Below are 21,237 nucleotides of genomic sequence, written 5' to 3' on the forward strand. Positions count from 1 at the left end.
GCTAATTGGTTTAAAAATGTGAAAATTGGACAAAAATGTGTATTTATCAGAAAACTTGCCTCATTGCAGGACTATCAGATGGATAAAATATAACATTTTTGGCTATCTAACATGACACTATGCTAGTTTGGTGTTGCTAGCCAAGCGGAGGAACAGCTAACCTGTCATTGTATGGGTTTAGCTGCTACAGAGCCATGAAAAGTACATTATCTTTCCTTATGCTCTGCTCATATCATGTTCACGTAACTTGGACCTCTTATAGACATTTACACACCTTGTTTTCCTGTTCAGCATCAGATGATGTTAGTGTTTCAATTTTAACCCCTTTACAGGTAAAAAAACAACAACAACAACAACAATAAAAACATTTTTTTTAATCAGTGTGTATCCAGTTTCCCCCTTACTGACTGTGTGAGCTAGCATTTGGCAGAATTGAGAGCTGACAGCCAATAAGATACGAATGTTTCTAACTATTGTCCTGTAAATCCTGTCTGATTGGTCTTGCCTCCTTTCAATGAAGATATAAAATTACACACACAACACTCCGTACACTGAAGATACAAAATCCTGAAGACACAACCCTGCCGTCTTCTTTGACTGACGTTCAGTTACATAGTGACAAACCGCTCCAAGTGGAGAATTATCGGGGCTAAAGCCAGGTTACGCCTCTGGCTGAAATCCACAGATTGTATTTCCCTTTCCCAAAGAACTCTGCTCTGTGTGGTATAGCTGTTTCACTACGAGGTGATCAAGTTCATGCATTCTCATAGATTGTAGGTAGGATGTACACTAGAGCAGTTCACCCAAAATGAAACAGAAAGACTTGCACCTCTTTGTGGTGGGCATGCTTTGCATGCAACATTGCACTTACCACTGGTTTATATATCTGCTAGGGCTTTTATGTATAATATCTACAGTTAGGTGTAAAGAAACTTCAACACTATAATGGCACATAGGATGTGACTCTGTTTAATGCTTAAAACAGAAAAAAAAAACCTCAACATCAAATAATAAAACCCTCAAAGAAGGTAATAATAAAACATAAAGGTACATTTATTATCCTGATTATTTTCCTATCACAACACATCCTATGTTGACGTGTTTTATTCTCATTATAGCTCAGCATTTATAACAATTTGCCAACTAAAATAATTTCAATTTATTAATGAACGTCATACTTTTTTTTTTATCCATTTATAGTCACATTTAATCTTGCAGAACGCCCACGAAACAAGTTAGTTCCTTTTATCACTTATGTTATAGCAGCTAATCCCTCACCATTATCTCTTTTTTTCCTCTCTTTAAGTTACTAATACAAAAAAAACCCCTGCTTGTCCTGTTATTAATAAAAATGAAAGCGCAAACTCCTCTGTTCTGAAGACCCGTTGTAGAACAGCTTTACCTCCAACTGTTACAAAGTGCTAACACTGGAGACTTCTTTCATAAATGTGAAATAAAATCTTCTCACAAGAAAGCTCACAAGAATTCAACAGCATAGTGGTATAATTATAATTACAAGTATGGTTATTTCCCAGAAACATGGACCACCAACTACTTCCTTATGAGGTGAGTGTAAAGATTGGAGCAGTATATACTGTGAACAGCGCTAAATCAGATGCTTTGTGGCAGGTGTAGACCTGCTGAGGCCTGGTCAACCCTCCTCAGCCAGCCTGCAGTTATATTACAGGTCAGCAGGGAAGAGGGAATCAAGACATATATAAACAGATGTCCAGTTTAAGTCTTCAAAAGTGCTTCAGTGAGTATCAGTCAGTATTGGTTAGTATGAGTATGGATATTAGGTTGTGGCACTACCGCTTCTAATCAATATTAATACCATGTCTGTAATTAATGCCACTTTTCACTTTATTCAATTGAATTAATTTCGCTCTAATTAAAGTTTGTACTGGAACCTACTGAGATCTTATAGCCCACGTCTACTGCCTGTAGGCTCTCACAATACTAAGCTCAGCCCATCATCACGCCCAGTTCTCAACCATATCTCATGCCCTTAAAAGGCGCTTTTTCATCGCCTGCTGGTTTGAGGAAGAGCGCTGCAAACTCGAACAGGGTGCTCTGGGGACCGCTTGCACACGACCGCCCTCTTTCGGTGGATCTGAAGAATTGCACATGAACAGGAGACACATGCAAGCTTGTGTGAGCTGTTAATTGCCCATTTTCATCTTCATAAACATTGAGGTAGAGAAGCGACATATATTATATCTCTATTCATAATTGATTGAATATAATTGTACATTATATAATTTGAAGTATCTATAAGTATTATTTCGTACAAATATTATAGAATTTATATTATCTAAATATTACCCATAAAAATCAGCTATTATTTATTTAAGTATAAATCTATTGCAAAGCCTATACATTATTGTAATATATTCTATACAATGACTACATTTTGTTAGTGATATCACTTACATGTTTTCCCTTTCTTTTACTATAATTCAAGAATAAACACAACAAGGCAGTCCACGTTTAACAAAGGTCTTAAGAAAACATAGGACAGTATAACATAAAACAACAACAACAACAACAACAAAACATGAGGCGGGGTCTTCTAGTACATTAAGATCCTGGGTAAAATTAGATTTTTGTTTTAACATGTTTCCGGGTTTTATTTAAAATATAAATAAATAAAACTTCTTTAACTTTTTGCATTAAATGTGTGTAAATATTTAAATTGATACTGCGGTGGGACACTTCATTTCTTTACTCTAAAAAATCAGGACAGATACTATAATTATAACAAACATAAATTCCGATAATTCATTTGGCTTTTAATATGCATTAGTACACTCACAGACACTAAAAACTCAAGATCTCACTTCCGCGACGAGAAATCAGACTGGACCAATCATAATATGGACGCAGGGCAAGATGGTAAATGATTGGACGCTGTCTAGCCAATCACAGTTTGGCTTAGATATGCAGCAGTTTCATTGGTCTTCCTAGAATGACGCGTCACGCGATTCAGGAAGTGAATCGTTCTATTTACATCTAGCGCTGAAATGTGATCACGTGCTGCAGTTCCTGCTTTCAATATACTATTCATTTATAAGTATTTGGCACTGTCTTCAGGTATAAGCCTCAACACTTGTCAGTTTGATCTCCACGAATCATAAATATTGTCATGTGTTGTAGCTGTGCATCTTCTTCGCTTTGCCCTTCAGGTCGATGGGAAACACAGAAAGCGCTGTAGTGCAGAAACGGCTGGTCCGGTTCCGTCCTGATGAGCGACCCGTCATTGAGGGGGTTTTTGACAGACTTCAGAGCACCAGCTGCTCGTCTGTGCCTCCCGAAAAAGCGACAGTTTTACACATAGACGCGCTCAAGGTTGGAATAAAACACCTGCAGCTGTTTCCAGTCCTGTATAGAAATACAGATACACAGCATCTTGCATGCGTGATGAGCATTCATGAACCAGTGTGATATGTAATGAAGCAGCACTTACAAAATAGGAATTTTGCATTAGGAATTTGTCCCAAGTGGTTTACATAACATTCTGTAAAAAATGATTTTTTTCTTTCTTTTTTTACTTGTTCTTTTTTTATGAAGATAACTATGGGTAAAATGGCTTCAGACTCGATGATTATGCGGGTCTTTGAGGGAATCTGCAGTATTGACCCAGAAGTGCCATTGCCACCTGGTGGTGGGGTAAGTCGAGAGCAGCTGGTGATCTTCCTGGCAGATGCTCTTCGGGGCACAGCAGAGGAGAGAGCACCGCTCGTCATGGCGATGGCACATGGGACCAAAGCAACAGTTACAGCTGATCAGATAAGAGAAGTGAGTACGAGTATGGGCTGGTGCTTCAAAAACATTGTCCAAATATTGTCCTCCATCCCCTGTGTAGTTTTTCACATGGCTCTTCGAAGGCACATATATTCTTTGGGGTTTCTTGAGAATTTTCGGAGGCATTGGGGAAGAGCTGTGTGCTTTGTTTTGTTGTCCCACACCGATGATGCCATTGTATGATCTAGAAACAGCTCAGTGCTTTAAACTGTTTAAACTCTGAGAAATTCAATAATAAGAAGTAAAAAAGATTTTTCTGTGATTTTGTTGAAAAGCCCAAATAAATTCAAATAGATAGATAAGCAATAGTGAGTAAATATAGTTTATTAATAGGGGAGCACGGTGGCGTAGTGCTTACCACGTTTGCCCCACACCTCCAGGGTTGGGGGTTTGAATCCTGCATCCGCCCTGTGTGCATGGAGTTTGCCTGATCTCCCCATGCGTTGGGGGTTTCCTCTGGGTACTCTGGTTTCCTCCCTCAGTCGAAAGACATACGCTGTAGGCTGATTGGCATTTCCAAATTGTCCATTGTGTGTGTGTGTGTGATTGTGCCCTTTGATGGGTTGGCACCCCATCCAGGGTGTCCCCCACCCTGTTCCCCAAGTTCCCTGGGATAGACTCCAGACTCCCCCATGACCCTGTGCAGGATAAGTGGTTTGGAAAATGGATTGTTTATTAATAATGATTTTGATATAATTTGTTATATATATAAAATCAATAAAAAGCATAGTAATTTCTTTTGATAGAAAATCATTTGTGGCGATGTTTGTGTTTTCTATTTCACATCTTATTTACAGTTTTTAGAGGACTTGGTTTCAGCTGTAGTTCAGACTCTCACACACAGAGGATGCCTGCGAGGCTGGAGACCAGATCGCATGGACCACAGTGCTCAGGGGGTGACGCTTTTGGCTGAGCAGTTGTGCTCTGAGTTAAAAACCTCAGGTTAGTAATAACACTTGAAATTGTTTGACTTGTATTTAAATATTGCATTAAATTATGTGTAAATATTTACACTAAAGAGTAGAAAGAGTCAATGAAAAAGTTTATAGCTGGCACCTGAATTTAAATAATGAGATTTCTGTATGCTGTATTTTAGTATTTTAGACATACAGGGTTTACCAGGATAATGTCTTTTAAAATAGACACGAATATCTGATAAATGTGACTTATTGATTAAACACGCGTTGATACATTTGATCTGACTGATTCCCCTGTTCTTTCCTGTAGATCAGAACATGTGTGATGTTGCTTGTCTCGAGGACTGGCTATTTCGAGTCTCAGGTGTGTCCACATTCCTGGAGCTCCTGATTGGTGAAGGTCTTAATGTTGGATTGACCTCACGCCCACCCCCTACTCTGCTGCCCCAGTGCCGAGCAGCTCCCTGGACCGAGCTGCGCTGTGTACTGGATATACCACTACTCATGTTCCTGACCTCACAGCTGCCTGCAGGACACACTGCCCCCTGGAGGCTCTTGTTTTCCACCGATGTACACGGTGAAAGCTTTACCCGCCTGGTTGGAAATTGTAAAAACCGGGGCTCCACTGTGTTACTGGTGAAAGACACCAAGGGCCACATATTTGGGGGCTTTGCTTCTCACAGCTGGGAGATCAAACCTCAGTTTCAGGGTGAGTGACAGGAAGAGAGCCGCCAAACTCATACTGACTGTGTCTTCTGAAGAACTGTGTTCCAGGTTATGCTTTTTCATAATTATCGATGCATTCTCGTTTCCTTTATTTCTAGGTGATTCCAGGTGCTTCCTGTTTTCTGTGTCACCGTCTATGCGAGTGTACACATGCACCGGCTATAACCAGCACTACATGTACCTGAACCAGGGCCAGCATACCATGCCCAATGGTCTGGTGAGACTATACATCACTTTGTGTATTCCAGCTCCATATTGGCTCAGCAACATTTTAAGATCTCCTTCAGCAACATGAAACAAAATATTTACTTGGAGGAAAATTAGTCTTTGTAGCACCCCATGCTCTTTCAATAAAAAAAAAAAGATGTAGAACATGCAACCAATCAGGACATAGAGACGTTTCTCTTCACCTGTCAATCATGTTGCCTGTTGCTTGCTCTCCCATTCAGGGGTTTTAGCGTAGGCATATGTTTTAAGGGCTTTGTATTCTTGAAAATCAATGACTATACCTGTAACAGCAATATTATTTATTGCTGTCTGATTCTAGGGTATGGGTGGACAGCACGGATACTTCGGTTTGTGGTTGGACAGCGATTTTGGCCGTGGTCACAGTAGGGCTCGTCCACGCTGTACCACGTATGGTAGTCCTCAACTCTCAGGGGATGAAGACTTCACAGTGGACACAGTAGAGGTGTGGGGAGTTGGCGTTCCCCCTGAGGAACAGGAACAGGTCAGTGACATGCCTGCAGTATTATCATTAACAACTGATTTATTTCTCATTTCTGTTCACTGTTAATTAGGGATGCACAATGAATCATATTTGAATTATGATCCCAAATTTTGTCTGCCAACATTATTTGTCCTTATACTATAGCACTGTTGAATTCTCTAATCTGATTGGTCAGATGGTATTGATTAATTTTCAATAACAGCAGCTCTGACAGTAGTGCCGGCTACAAGGTTTATATTAATGCGCTCTAATACTTTGTCATTTTTATCATAAGAACTTACTCGTGGACTTGTGTGGTGGACGCACCACAGAAACCGACTTAAGAACGTGTGCAGTTGTTGTTATGGAGAAGTTTTCTAAGAGGAGATGTTTAGTATTTTTGGAAGGAGTCTCCAGCATCAGTGTTTTGTCAGTGGTGAAGCTCTAACTTTAGGCTTTACGACACGGCAAAGTCTTCAGGACTATTATTAACTTCACGAGAGGGAAAAAAAGGAGAGACTGGTGCTGCTCAAACATAAATAATAACAGGAACTCATTTCGCAGACTCTCATTAAATGCATTTATACTGTATATGGATAAAAAAGTCTGAAGTGTCCTTCTTGGAACACTTTATCCAAGAGGAATAAAATACTTCAGAAACTGCTGTTGTAGGAAAATAATCAACTTCATGGGTGGTAACAGGGTAGTAGCATCAGACCACTCTGTCAATGATTATTTTCCTATAACAACACGTCTCACAGTAGCTTATTCCTTTTGTAATCAAATATGATATTGGTGAGCGTAACTATAGCTAGCTAATTAGTTAACATATGCATACTGTGCTGGCTTATCCATCCAGCCATTCATTGTTAGTCACTTAATATGACTAACAACCATACTTATTTTTATCCATAAAATTTATATTTCTATAAATATTGGTAATTAATATTTTAGCTATTATTTTACAGCCCTACAGACCTTATCATGCCAATTAATTTTTTTTTTCTTATTTGTACGATATCTTTGTTAATTCATTCATATTCAGTGATCAGTTTGTCTTTTCTTTAATTGTTTTGTTTATTCTTGTTTAGTTATTGAATGATCAATGTTTCATCTTTCAGATGTAATAGTTTTCTAAGTTTGTGTGAATTTGGAAATCTTGGCAAATCTGTTCACGTGGAAGCTTACAACCTCGGCGTTCCCTGTTCTGTTTACAGGATGAGAACAAGAAGAGTGTTCTGGACACGGATCTTGAGGTGCAGGCTATAATGGAGATGACCGGGAAAACCCTGCACAGCCAAGGTCTCAGAGAGCCACAAGAAGATGATGAATGAGGAAGAGAGAATGAACAAAGACGAGACAATTGATGGATTTTGCAACAAAAAACAAAACACTGGTGCTGCTTTTCGATGGACAGGTGGGGTGGGGGTGGGGTGGGGTGGGGGGATATGTATGCTGCGTCCCAATTCGAATACTTATACTATGCACTAAAAGTTTGTACTCCTTTTTGTGAAGAAAAAGTACATAGTTTTGAGTATGCATCTACTGGGACATACTAACACGTCATGTTATGGAAGTGAACATTATTGCCTAGTTACGCACACTGTCACTGTAAACAATCTCCTCGTTGCATTTCAGCTTTTCTTCATTCATTCATTATTCCTTATATAATTTCTACTATAGAATTTAATTTACCATTCCCTTGACTTATTTTCTATTTATATTTAGTGCTTAACATTTAAGTTTTTACACTAAAATACTAAAGATGCATCACTGAAGTTCGAAGTTGAAGGACGAGCATCACTCGTCCGCCATTTTTGCAGGTTGAATTCGGCAAAGCAAACAGTTACAAAAATCCTAGTCCATCATGCAAAGAGTTGTGAACAATATTAGCTGATCCACGGATCCACACTTTGAGCCACAGATCCACACTTTGGAAAATGTACCATAAATAGTAGACGTCCAGGTACCTTTGGGATACTCATTTCAACACGCCACAATTTAGGACACACCAATTCTAATCTCGGATACTATGTAGGACAGATAATAGACGAATTGGGACACAGCCGTAGTCTTTATACTTTTCCTATAATTTATGTGACATGGACGGTGCTGTGTTACGAATTATGAAAGAAACTGGACAGCAACTGAGTCAAGATGTACAATATGTAGAAAGATATATAGATATTGTTGATGCTGTCTTGTTGATTCATAAATGAATGGAGCTGGTTTCCATCTACATGAGGAAAATGCAGAGAACATTACAGTATGAAGCCCTGATCCATTATTGATTAATGATTAACGTAGTAATAAATACGTTTGGTTACACTATTCTGAGGAAAAATCCACCTTGAATGACTTGTACATTCATCTTTATCATTCACATGCGATCTTCAATGGCGTCCAAGATTGACTTTATAATGAAATTCTAAGCTGAGTTAAAAAAAAAAAAAAGGTTTTAAAACTTCTTTCAAGTCTGTCTGTTTTCACTTTGGTTAATGGTTTCATCCATTACCCAGGATGCCACAATTTGAGTTTGCTGTCTCCACAACTTCTAAGATGAATTTCTTATTAATATGACAAGCAGTGTCTCCTTGTGACGTCAGTGATTCATACAACCACAAACTTCTTGTGGGGAAAAATTTATATACAGCACCAACCCACCAATTACAACCAGAATCACTAAATACATCACAAAACATTTCAGTATAAACATAATGTGTCTCAGTGTGGACGTTTCCTCTAAAGTAACCTATGCTTATGCGTTTCAATGTGTTGCAGAGTAAAAGTGTTTTATTACCAAAAAAGAAAAATAACGGTTTCATCATTCTTGAAGGAATTCACAGGTACATGTACTAGACAAAGCTTACACAATGAAATGTCTTTTTTCTTTTTTTGTAGAGGTTAGATGTGATTCCTATCTAACTGCTGTGAAATGTCACCACCCACATCTGACTGTCACAGTTTCCAGCCTCACACACAGGGGGAAATGTTCAAGCTTTCATTCTTTTTGTTTACTTAAATATTTGACAGTGGATTAATCTTTAATTATTCGACACACTACAGACAGTTCTCCAGAAACCAGTGCAGTTTCCTTATGCGCATACACACATATATATCCATACAGTGCTCTTTCACGTTCCTATGTTAAAAACACACACAAAGATGAGTTGTTGGTTTATTTTTTAAAAAAAGATTTATATCATAATTCCAAAGCCTAATGTGCATCATTTACACTTATTCAAGTGTTTATTTTCTGTATAATTATTTAGCTTCACTAGCTCCATCTTTGCTCCAATGCAAATCAGGGGAAAGTGACGTTAGATAGGCAAATCTTGGGTTTCCGCACTGAGCTCACATTTACATTCGTGTTTTCGGTGATCTTCCTGCGACCACATTTACATTATTTTCTACAGAGTATTTTCTACACAAGTGTGTGAGCTGTCTTGTCCAACTTGTAAACTAATTCCCTTTTGCCTTAACCCTACATGTGTGTTTCTTTCCCTGCAGCCCGAGGGGCTGACAGCAGGTGCTTTCTGTTTCACCTCAGAGACTGAGAGACGCTTCACAGTGTGCTTTGACTTGTTTCAACATATCACAGGACACATTGTTTTAAACTTCATGAGAGATTTATCATCATCATCATCATCATCATCATTACTATTATGTTTTCTTAAGAAAAAAAAAAGCCCTGAAACTAAACCGTACGCGCAGCTTTCACCCTCCTCAGAGGTTTATTTGCATCGATAGCATCTTCACTTCCGTGTCTTTTTTATTAAGGTTATTGGCCACGTCCCAAACCGCACACTACCGTACTTAATAGTATGTCACAACTCAATGTCAGTTCACTTTGTTTTGACACACTATTTAGTACAGTAGTATAGGCTCAGGGACGGAGCTTATAAGGCTTACTTCCTTGTGTTTGGAGAATAGAGGAACTGAGCATTTTGCTCAACTAAGCTGGTAGAAAAAAAAAAAAAAAAAAAAAAAACCTTTATGTGTGTGTGTGTGTGTGTGTCTGTGTGTGTGTTTAAACCAACTTTTGCAGCTTCTTCCTGAATTTAAAATGTGAATTGTGTGTTGAAGAGGACTCGACTTCGACGTGAGCGGTTTTTTCCTTGGACGTGGGTAAGTTTTTAATTGATTAATTGCGGTATAGGGGAGTGAGGTTACTGTAAAAGGGGAAGAAAATTTTTTTTTTTTCCCCTTCTTCCGTACATTAGATTTAGGTCGCTGAGTATAAAGTGTACTGAACATGGAGAGGGCGAGGACACTTTTTTAAAAAAAATTAAATTTATTTATTTATTTTTTTTTTTGTGGGGGTACAATGATATTAGGAAGTATATAGGAAGTAGATAGAGGTGTATAAGATGTTATGGAAAGCGGTTCAGAGAACATTCATGACCTTAAAGCCGGTTCTGGTTTCCTTTTACTTAACACTTTCATCGGAGACACTAAATATCATGGAAGAAATTGAGTTAAAAATCTTTTTCAAAAATAAATTAAAAAATCGCATAAAACAAAGTGGGTACTGTACACAGTAAGCTCCAAGACAATGTGATGTCTTGGAGGAAAATCATCTAAGGTGTTCATTTGCATGGGATATGAAATATATCTGGAGTTATTTCTATTGGTCCTTTTTATACACATTCAAATGCATCATCTTTTAAGATGCATGCACACACAGCCTGGAAAAGATGACCGACATGAGGGATTCGGACAGGACCACAATCCTAGAGATCCCATGTACAACTAATCCCGTCCGAATAAGGCTTAAGTCTAAACTCTGAACATGGCCACAGCTCAAATCTGATGGCACCTGATCTCAGGTATAATAGGGAGCTATTCACAATTCAAATGCTGCACAAGCATCCCAAAAGAAATGACAATTGGGCTCATAATACACAAGTCATTGCCATCACTGATCATTATGCACCTAAACTCACCCACATTTGTCCTGTGTGATTAGTTTTCGCTGTGTTTTATTGTTATATGGACACCAGAATGAACAGTTCTTTTTTGCACAGATGTACTGTATGTAGGCCTTTTTTTTTTTTTTTTTTTTTTTTAAGCACAGTGTGGTGTGTTTAACTGGAAGTATCCCGCATATCTCCTCTGTTAACTATATAGGGCTGTGGTTTTCAAAGTGAAGTCAGTGAAGCACAACCCCCCCCCCCCCTCCCCCTTCCTTAATACAGTAGCGGAAATCATAACTACAATTATAAGCTAAATTTCTTGACTGGTTTGACTCGGAACTTGAATCAAACAGGCTTAAAGCTGAACCTCTGTAACTGAGAACCGATTCCACATCGGTTACGTCAACTTGAATCCAATGTAGTGTATCATTGGAAAGTTCAGAAATCAAAACCTCGATGGCTCAAATCAGTCAGTCACTCACTTTTCAATTAGCGAAATATCCAGGTCAGGGTCGTGGTGCATCCAGGATTTACCCCAGGAACACTAGGCCTGAGGCAGATACACACACTCAGACATTCGTTCAAACCTAGGGTTTAGTGTAGCCGATCCATCTACCGGCATGTGGAGAACATGCTTAGAACCCGCACACAGACAGTAACCTGACAGTAACCTGTAGCTGTGTGTCAGCAACACGACTTGCTGTGCCTACGGCTCCAATGAGTAGCCCAAATACAGTATTATTGTTCATTTTGAAGATTTAGTTGTATTACTATTCATTTATTAGATGTGCTGCATTGGTTTGTGCAATTTATGTTGCAGTTTAAAAAGTTATTGGCTGCAAAAAAATGGCATATATGTATATATTTTGCAGAAAATAGTGGCATCGATAGCATAGGGGAGTTGCTTGGGTTTTAGCAAAAAGCCCCTAAACTCCTGGTTTATTAAACAGTGTTTTATCTTAAAGCGTATTATTCAGTAACTACTACAAATTATCCAGTAACTATAGTGAAATTCATTAAAAAAAAAAAATTAGTTTGCCATACATAGAGAATACAACAGAGAATAATGAAAGTGTGGCTCTGCCGATGAGTCACTGGAGTTTAAGGGACACACATAGGCCCAGGTCAGGTCCATTCTTTCTGTCTCACTCTATTTCCTCCTTCACTGATGACACTGGTTTGTGTGTATTAATCGTATTAATGTACAACTGAGTGCACTTATTTTTATAAGTTCTTGCACGCTTGGAACAAAATGATGTCAAACAATGATTATGTAGCATTTAGTGTGTAAGGTTTCCCAGATGTTCGTTCATTATCACAAGTAACAAAACAAAACGCAAATCGAATTATGTATGTTACTAGTGATATTAATAGGAAAAAAAAAAATTATTTTTCCCACACATTATAAAACACTTTTTCCTGATATCTGTTATAAGAGTTTATGCACTGCTTTTTTTTCATTGCTTTTGCCTTGTGTTTTGGATTGTAGTCTTGTTGCTGAATACACCCACATTTCATCTGTAACTTCTCGTAAAACTGAATTTTTTCAATAGATATATAACTGGCGAGGGGTGTTGGAAACCTTTGCACTCAAACGCATGTGAAGATATTTCTTAACAGGTTTTTTTCTCTCTGACTTTATCGCTCTCTCTCTCTCTCTCTCTCACTTTCTCTCGCTCTGACAAGGAGAGTTTTTTCTAGAGGCACAGTGTTGAATTCACTGGGTTAATGCTTTACTAAAGCTGAAGGACTCTAATCCCCCAACTGTATGGGACTTCACAGTTTGATATTCTCTTTCATTTGCAATGCAAACGTGTGTTGTTGTATGGAACAGCGCCCCTGCCTGCTTTGCCTGTCGTGGTTAAGTATTAGGAAAAACAGACATTTATAACTTTCACAGTAAAGAAAATTATACTGTTTAATTATACCCGACAAAGAGCTAGCTGTCTACTGCTGATATTCTTCCTTTCAGTTTGTCTTTGTGTATGGTATACATTACCTTTACCGTCAGTCTCACAAGCCACAAAGGCCAAAATGTCACAAGTGGACGTGTTAAAACAATACATGCAGAGCATATGCAATATTAGGGTTTTTTTTTCCCCTCAGTAACATACCCTAAGTGTTGCTTTGTCAGATATTTCAGAACTGTCCATTGCCCAGAATTGTCTGAGAAACTGCCCTTTTTTTGCATCATCAGTCTTTAAACTGCAAAGCAAGCAATGCATGGTAAGTATATGTCTTAAATGTTTATTTACAGAGCTCATGCATCTGTGTGTGTGTGTGTGTGTATGTGTGTGTGTGTAACAGGGAGTGTGCCAGAAGCCAAAATGGCAGGGCGACATGTAGAACTGACTGAGTATCAGAAAAGTCTGATAAAGCGCTACCTCGAGAGTGGCATCATAATGACGGTGTACAGGCAGAAAATGGAGAGGCTGAGTGTACAGGTCATTATGGAGACCAGGCAGGTGGCGTGGACGCGTGTTGCTGGCAAAACAGATGGAGTGTGTGAGTAACTCATCCTGGACTTAACTAGAACTGGACCCGAGTCTTGATTTAGCTGCAGTGTGGATCAGAGTAAAGAAGAATAGTTCATTTTCAGGCAAGGACAGCATAAGACAATTTCATTCAGTTTAGTTTCATATTATTTCTTCTGTAGCTAAATAGAAAAGAGACCCCATAAACACAGCTTAGTATTTTGTCTCATCATTGTACGCTGTTTTTGACAGTGTGTTTAGTTTAATGGCTGTCATTATAGTATTAGTTGGTGTACACACATTAGTTGGTTATAGCACCTCTAAAATTTCACACCTTTACCACCATCACCCTCTCTCATTGTCTGTTCTCAGCCATCTATTTACTTTGACATTTTTATTTCCTTTCCTCACTAAATGTGTCTTAAACCTTAAACCCCTGTTTTCTGTCCCTAGTGTGTAATTATACACTGAGTCCTCTTATAACTGTCTCATGTTTAGTCTGTAGTACAAGCCTTTTTTTGAGTATTTATCTGTTAAATGTTTCCAATTAGTTGATATTAGGACTTCCTAACTAAGAGTAGATATTAGGACATTTTTAATTTGGATAGATTGGCTGTTTTTATTTGATTTCATTGGGAAGGTTATAAATGATGGCATGTTAAATTTATTGTTTGTATGCGGTTTGCTCTGTGATTATGATCCTCACTCAAATCCGTCTCGGTGTTTTGTAGTGGACCTGTCAGAGATCCGTGAGATACGTCGAGGAAAAAACTCCAAGGACTTTGAAAGATTTAAGGATAGCAAGGACAAGCATGCGGACAACACGTGTTTCACGATTTTCTACGGCTCCCAGTTTGTCCTTAATACCCTGAGCCTGGGGGGTGAGTGTGTCTTCATGGCCTCAATGCAGTGCTAAACGCAGGGCTGTGCGAATCATCTCCAGACATGACTGACGTCTTTTTCTGAATGCTATTGTTTTATTATATTCAGTGCACTGGAATGACATTTTAACATCACAACAATGGCATGCAATGAAATGTATGCACATCTATATGCCATTTCAAATCAGTAAGTGGAACGAGTTGTAATGAATCTGAATGTGATTGTATGTGTTGTTTTATAGTGGACACAGTAGAAGATGCTGAGAAATGGCTAAAAGGACTGGAGCTGCTTAGAGAAGAGACAGTGCATGCTTATACACCTGAGATTATAGAAAGGTATGTTTATATGTGTACATTTATACTGAATTGCCAGTTCATTAAGGAACATCTTCCTTGTAGCTACATTTTATCAGGTGATTACTAATGAGCATTATTGAAAAGAGACCACCGTAGGATCACCACTAAGCGGACAATGTTCAAGATTTTCAGCACAGCATTGCTACTGACTATGCTAGTTAGTGGCATCTTAGTGGTTCTGGTGCTAGTACGTGTATCAAATACATCAGCAACTTATTTTGGGTAACTTACTGACACGCTTACCATGCTCTACTATCAGATGTTGTTATCAGAAACTGTAGCTCTTTTTGCTATTTATCTTCATCCTTGCAAAATGCGTGGTGTTATCCTTGAACTTTTTTTTTCCCTCAGCTGAACCCCTTCAACTTGTATTATTATATAAGTTCTCTTTGAGATTTTAAGTATGTTTATTTTAAAATGCCACCATCCAGGAGTATTCAGCTAAGTATTCAGCTATTTTTAATGCTTTACCATTAATGATTAGTTCATGGCTATAAATATAAATGGTGCACTTATATAGCGCTTTTATCCAAAGTGATGTACACTGTGTATCATTCACCCATTCACACACACACTCACACACCGATGGTAGCAGAGCTGCCATGCAAGGCGCTAACTTGCCATCGGGAGCAACTCAGGGTTCAGTGTCTTGCCCAAGGACACTTTGGCATGTGGAGTCGTGCGGGCCGGGAATCGAACCACCAACCCTACGATTAGTGGACAACCCGCTCTACCAACTGAGTCACAGCCGCCCCTAAGACAATTTGAAGCTTTTATTTATATACACTTATTATTTTATATGTGATCTTTTTTTTTTAACAAACTTAGTTGGCACTTTTTCCCAAAATATATCAATAAAAACATAGTTTTTTAAACCACTGTGACTCTGGGCAGTATAAAGCAGTTATAAATAAATGGATGCTGTAAATGCGTTGCGCAAAGCCTCTTGAGCAACCTGTACACTCCCTCGATAATGAATTGTCAAGACGCATACTATATCTGACAAGCCTGTATTAAAGTAAAATCTGCAACGACTTTCTTGTCCCGATGAGTAGAAGTGCAGATATCTGTTTTGCATACTTCTCTGTCCATTTAACAAGTCATGTCATCATTTCACTAATGATACCAGAAAGGGTAAATAAATAAAAAAAATAAATATCCCTTTTTGACTTCTCTTGCTCTTCCTGTAGTTACTCTCTGGTCCGTTGAGCTTCCTGCACATAAACAATTTACCGAAATGCGTGCGATTGGATAGGCTGCAACAGACTAGGAAACTGAAATCATTGAACTACAGACAGGTTTTTGTTTTGACACATTGATTGTTTCTTCAACGGTATGTTTATTTGTTTGTTTTTTTTTTTTTGTTTTTTTTTACAGCTGGGTTTGGTCAAGTGAAATACTTTGTTGGGTCACGTTCAGGACCACGGTCCACCATTTGACGGCCCCTGCACTAGTGATTTGCAAACCCCTTGTTTGGGTAACTCTGCTGTAGGGGCTTAATTAGTATCAGTTTCAGACCACAGCATCGGTGTTGGGCTTGTATGTTTCATTGCCAGTCAATTCTTAACTTATCAGCCATGCTGTTTAAAACCTCAGAATCCAAGACCAGTCACACCTCCATTTCACTAAAGTTTCAGTATTATTATTGTGCAGAAAATAGTCCACAAGTCAGATAATATCTGGTCAGCCATTGCCATGTGGTCTTCTAATGGTTGTGGGAGAATGAGAATGAAAAGTTGTACACAGCAGCAGATATGCTACAGGTAGTAAGTGTATGCATGCAAAACGACCTACTGTATATTGTAGATTTAGCTGATTCAAAGCCAGGGAGTATAGCACATATAGACTGAGTATAAATACTCACTCACACTGCCTCTGTTCATGCACTGACGGTGAGCTTTTTCTCCCATGTAGTTGGCTACGGAAGCAGATGTACTCTATTGATCAGACCAAGAAAAACAGGTATTATTCTCCCACTTAATTGCCCTCTTGTCTTATGATTTCTATGTTAAAATTTGCACTGAGGAAATGCTGCCTTATTCTACAGCATCACTCAGAAGGAAGTCAAGTCTCTGCTGAATCAGAGCAACTTTAAAGTGCCCGGAGGACGATTTCTGAAGGACAGATTCATGGTATTAATACACCATACATTCAAAGCATGGAGCCACCCTTAACATCTCAGAATCTACTGATGCCGACTTGCAAAAATATCTTAAACTCCTGAACAAACTGAGTGTATATTTGCGTCCTGTTTCCAGGCCGTTGGAGGGAAGAAAGACGTCCTTGACTTTGAGCAGTTTCACAAGTTCTACAATGAGTTAATGTTTGAAAACCAGAAGACGGTGAGTGTGACACTTGATTAAAGTCATTCACTTTAAACCATACACTTTTATGTGTCGATCTAAAGCATGTGTACTGCATTGCATATGTTTATTAGATATTGGATGAGTTTAAAAGGGAGTCCTGTGCCTTCATCATGGGGTGAGATGCTGTCCCTCATTTTATTTTCCTCACCAGACATCATAATAAAGTGTGTGTTGGTTGTATATTAGCCTGCAGTTCTTGTGTTGTCTGTGGTTTTAATGGGAATGTTGTGTTTGTAGTAACACAGAAAGGCCAGATTCCTCTGCAGTTCTCCTATATGACTTCCAACGATTTCTTCTCTATCAGCAAAAAGTAAGAATAATGTCTTTGTGTAGATGCCATTCAACAAATGTTTATAAATCTTCATATACGTGATGATATAAATGATCTTTATTTAAATCTTCATAAAGTTCTCATTCGCAACTCCATATGTTTTAAATTCCACTGAAATATTAATTGCCTCTTTTGAGTGACCAGTGATTTAAAAATAAATTGTTATTTGACAGATATAAGCTGTTCCATTGATTTGGTCACCTTTATAGACCTTAATAGACTTTATAGTGATTATGGGGCAGAATACTCACCACCTCATTTAGCTCCATAGAATTATTATTGCACTTAGTGGTCAAAAATAGGAACTGCAGCAAGCACTAATAGAGGCCCATTGGAGCAGGGATCACTTTTCCCCATGCTTGCTCTATGAATGTTTTTTTTTGCATAGGGAAGGGACAGAAGACAGGATAGTTAATGATAATACCTGACCTGTTTTCATCTTGCACCCTGTGAAACCACACCTGATATTGAATTTCTTTAAAAAAAATTCATTTGAACTTTCTGGTCTCTGCTTTCATTGAAAACTGGTGTACATAATTAGTTTGTTCAAATCCATCTTGTTGGCTCTCAACTAGAGCTGCAACAGCTAATCGATAATAATTGATTATGAAAATCGTTGTCAATGAATCGCATTATCGTTTAGTTGGTCTGCGCTTGGTACATTTACTCATTATGTTACTTCTGTTGCGAAAACACGCATCGGAGAGTAAATACTAAAGTTGTGTCCTAAATGACGTACTATACACTTACAGTATGCATTGTGACTCACTGTGTACTCCACCGTCTAGAGCAGTGTTTCTAACGTGGGGGTCAATGGTCAGTGGTGTAATTGCAGGGGGTCCGTAGGAAAGTTTTTAAAATGTTTAAATAATATTAAATATATGTTTTTTGTTAAATGGATCAAAACATATGCAAATGAGATGTTTTAAAATTAACCAATTTGGTTATTCACGTGCATTCACAGATATCACGATCATTGATTATTTATTTTAAATTTACTTACACACGAAATCATAATTTACAAAAACCTATGAGTGCTTGAGGAGTTCAACTGTCAAGTGTAATAAAATTAAGTAACATATATAGAAATGACTGTTTAATATATAGCCTATAATTGTTGTGGAGTGAGGGGGTCCTTGTGGATTGTTCGAAATATGCTAGGGGTCCAGAGCTCACAAAAGGTTGAGAACCACTGGTCTAGTGTATGATGTTTTAGAAATGTAATATCGTCTCAAATGGAACACATTAGTTTTTTACTAACCGGAAGTATACAGTATCTCACAAAAGTGAGTATACCCCTCACATTTTTGTAAATATTTGATTATGTCTTTTCATGTGACAACACTGAATAAATGACACTTTGCTACAATGTAAAGTAGTGAGTGTACAGCTTGTGTAACAGTATAAATTTGCTGTCCCCTCAAAATAACTCGACACACAGCCATTAATGTATAAACTGCTGCCAACAAAAATGAGTACACCCCTAAGTGAAAATGTCCAAATTGGGCCCAAAGTGTCAATATTTTGTGTGGCCATCATTATTTTCCAGCACTGCCTTAACCCTCTTGGGCATGGAGTTCACTGGAGTCCTCTTCCACTCCTCAATGATGACATCACGGAGCTGGTGGATGTTAGAGACCTTGTGCTCCTCCACCTTCCGTTTGAGGATGACCCACGGATGCTCAATAGGGTTTAGTTCTAGAGACATTCTTGGCCAGTCCATCACCTTCACCCTCAGCTTCTTTAGCAAGGCAGTGATCATCTTGGAGGTGTGTTTGGGGTTGTTATAATGCTGGAATACTGCATACTGATCATGCTCTGCTTCAGTATGTCACAGTACATGTTGGCATTCATGGTTCCCTCAATGAACTGTAGCTCCCCAGTGCCAGCAGCACTCATGCAGCCCCAGACCATGACACTCCCACCACCATGCTTGACTGTAGGCAAGACATACTTGTCTTTGTACTCCTCACCTGGTTGCCACCACACACTCTTGACACCATCTGAACAAATAAGTTTATCTTGGTCTCATCAGACCACAGGACATGGTTCCAGTAATCCATGTCCTTAGTCTGCTTGTCTTCAGCAAACTGTTTGCGGGCTTTCTTGTGCATCATCTTTAGAAGAGGCTTCCTTCTGGGACGACAGCCATGAAGACCAATTTGGTGCAGTGTGCGGCGTATGGTCTGAGCACTGACAGGCTGACCCCCCACCCCTTCAACCTCTGAAGCAATGCTGGCAGCACTCATACGTCTATTTCCCAAACACAACCTCTGGATATGACGCTGAGCACGGGCACTCAACTTCTTTGGTCGACTATGGCAAGGCCTGTTCTGAGTGGAACCTGTCCTGTTAAACCGCTGTATGGTCTTGGCCACCGTGCTGCAGCTCAGTGTCAGGGTCTTGGCAATCTTCTTATAGCCTAGGCCATCTTTATGTAGAGCAACAATTCTTTTTTTCAGATCCTCAGAGAGTTCTTTGCCCTGAGGTGCCATGTTGAACTTCCAGTGACCAGTATGAGGGAGTGTGAGAGCGATGACACCAAATTGAACACACCTGCTCCCCATTCACACCTGAGACCTTTTAACACTAACAAGTCACATGACACCAGGGAGGGAAAATGGCTAATTGGGCCCAATTTGGACATTTTCACTTAGGGGTGTACTCACTTTTGTTGCCAGCGGTTTAGACATTAATGGATGTGTGTTGAGTTATTTTGAGGGAACAGCAAATTTACACTGTTACACAAGCTGTACACTCACTACTTTACATTGTAGCAAAGTGTCATTTCTTCAGTGTTGTCACATGAAAAGATATAATCAAATATTTACAAAAATGTGAGGGGTGTACTCACTTGTGTGAGATACTGTATGCCGCTTCCCAGTCAGTGGCACATGACATCATACGCACGTAATGTGACGCCGCTAGCTTCAGCAGATGCCCAGAGTCACCGACAATGACTTTCTTCAGGTTACTGTTTATCAACGTTACCTTTTATTCCCAACATGACCCCAGTCACTAATAGACATCAGATGGAGGCGTAATCAATAAGTAACTGAGGAAGAAAGTGTGCAACCTCCAAGTCCCCTAAGGCAGGGATGCATTTTATGTTAAACACCGCGAAGATGATAAAACTTTACAAAGCGGAGATTGTGAAGCAGGGATGCATCACAGTGATGCACGAGCACAAACTTATGTTTATATCCAAAATGGTCCACTGTGTGCAAGGGGCTGGGGGAAACAGGTGCAAGTTGCTTAAGAGGTTTAGTTTAATTTAAGTTTATTGTCATTATATGCTGCATTTGTGCGCTTTCAGTGTAACTTCTGTCATTTATTATAAGGGAAGTGATCTGTTAGTAACGAGGCTGCGTTGCTCCTTACTCATGGTGTAGACATGCTGATACACAGTGGGAGTGTGAGTAAGATCTGTAAGGTCTAATTAAAAATAACAATATATTTATTTTTAAAATTATATATAAGTATTTATGCTTTGCTTTTTATGGATATAAAAAAAAGGCACAGAATTAAACCACAGTCCTAAATTAATAATATATATTCTGGCGTATGTGTGTGTGTGTGTGTGTGTGTGTGTGTGTGTGTGTGTGTATTGTGTTCTTTCTGTTTTATATAATTGGACAAACTTTTAGTATGAAGTTTATATTTGTAACACTCAGTTTGTGGGTTTTATTTTAAATAAACAAAAAAATGATACTGAAACTATGAAAATAATCGTTAGTTGCAGCCCTACTCTCAACT

The 21,237-nt window shown here is 38.8% G+C and overlaps 2 protein-coding genes across 3 annotated transcripts in view; both read left to right on the forward strand.

The window, feature by feature from the left end:
- The first annotated feature begins 2,877 nt into the window (after positions 1 to 2,877).
- Positions 2,878 to 7,563, forward strand: meak7 (MTOR associated protein, eak-7 homolog). Of its 2 annotated transcripts, XM_053623493.1 has the most exons (8): positions 2,878 to 3,093; positions 3,186 to 3,348; positions 3,571 to 3,798; positions 4,602 to 4,746; positions 5,032 to 5,430; positions 5,546 to 5,664; positions 5,995 to 6,177; positions 7,374 to 7,563. In XM_053623493.1, the coding sequence occupies exons 2-8, from the start codon at positions 3,190 to 3,192 to the stop codon at positions 7,488 to 7,490; spliced, it is 1,350 nt and encodes a 449-aa protein (XP_053479468.1). In that variant the 5' UTR covers positions 2,878 to 3,093; positions 3,186 to 3,189; the 3' UTR covers positions 7,491 to 7,563. The 2 variants fall into 2 exon arrangements, with proteins under 2 accessions (XP_053479468.1, XP_053479469.1); XM_053623494.1 differs by lacking the exon at positions 2,878 to 3,093 and having other exon boundaries at positions 3,218 to 3,447.
- A 2,007-nt stretch (positions 7,564 to 9,570) lies between these two features.
- plcg2 (phospholipase C, gamma 2) overlaps positions 9,571 to 21,237 on the forward strand; it is a 34,232-nt gene continuing 22,565 nt past the window's right edge. The window contains exons 1-9 of the mRNA XM_053623488.1: positions 9,571 to 10,284; positions 13,380 to 13,577; positions 14,278 to 14,427; positions 14,670 to 14,763; positions 16,699 to 16,746; positions 16,832 to 16,916; positions 17,043 to 17,126; positions 17,222 to 17,265; positions 17,388 to 17,460. Of these exons, the coding sequence (XP_053479463.1) occupies positions 13,400 to 13,577; positions 14,278 to 14,427; positions 14,670 to 14,763; positions 16,699 to 16,746; positions 16,832 to 16,916; positions 17,043 to 17,126; positions 17,222 to 17,265; positions 17,388 to 17,460 (756 nt within the window). The 5' untranslated portion in view covers positions 9,571 to 10,284; positions 13,380 to 13,399. The remainder of the gene's footprint in view (positions 10,285 to 13,379; positions 13,578 to 14,277; positions 14,428 to 14,669; positions 14,764 to 16,698; positions 16,747 to 16,831; positions 16,917 to 17,042; positions 17,127 to 17,221; positions 17,266 to 17,387; positions 17,461 to 21,237) is intronic.

This window comes from Ictalurus furcatus, chromosome 4, assembly GCF_023375685.1.
Source record: "Ictalurus furcatus strain D&B chromosome 4, Billie_1.0, whole genome shotgun sequence".
Classification (NCBI taxonomy): domain Eukaryota; kingdom Metazoa; phylum Chordata; class Actinopteri; order Siluriformes; family Ictaluridae; genus Ictalurus; species Ictalurus furcatus.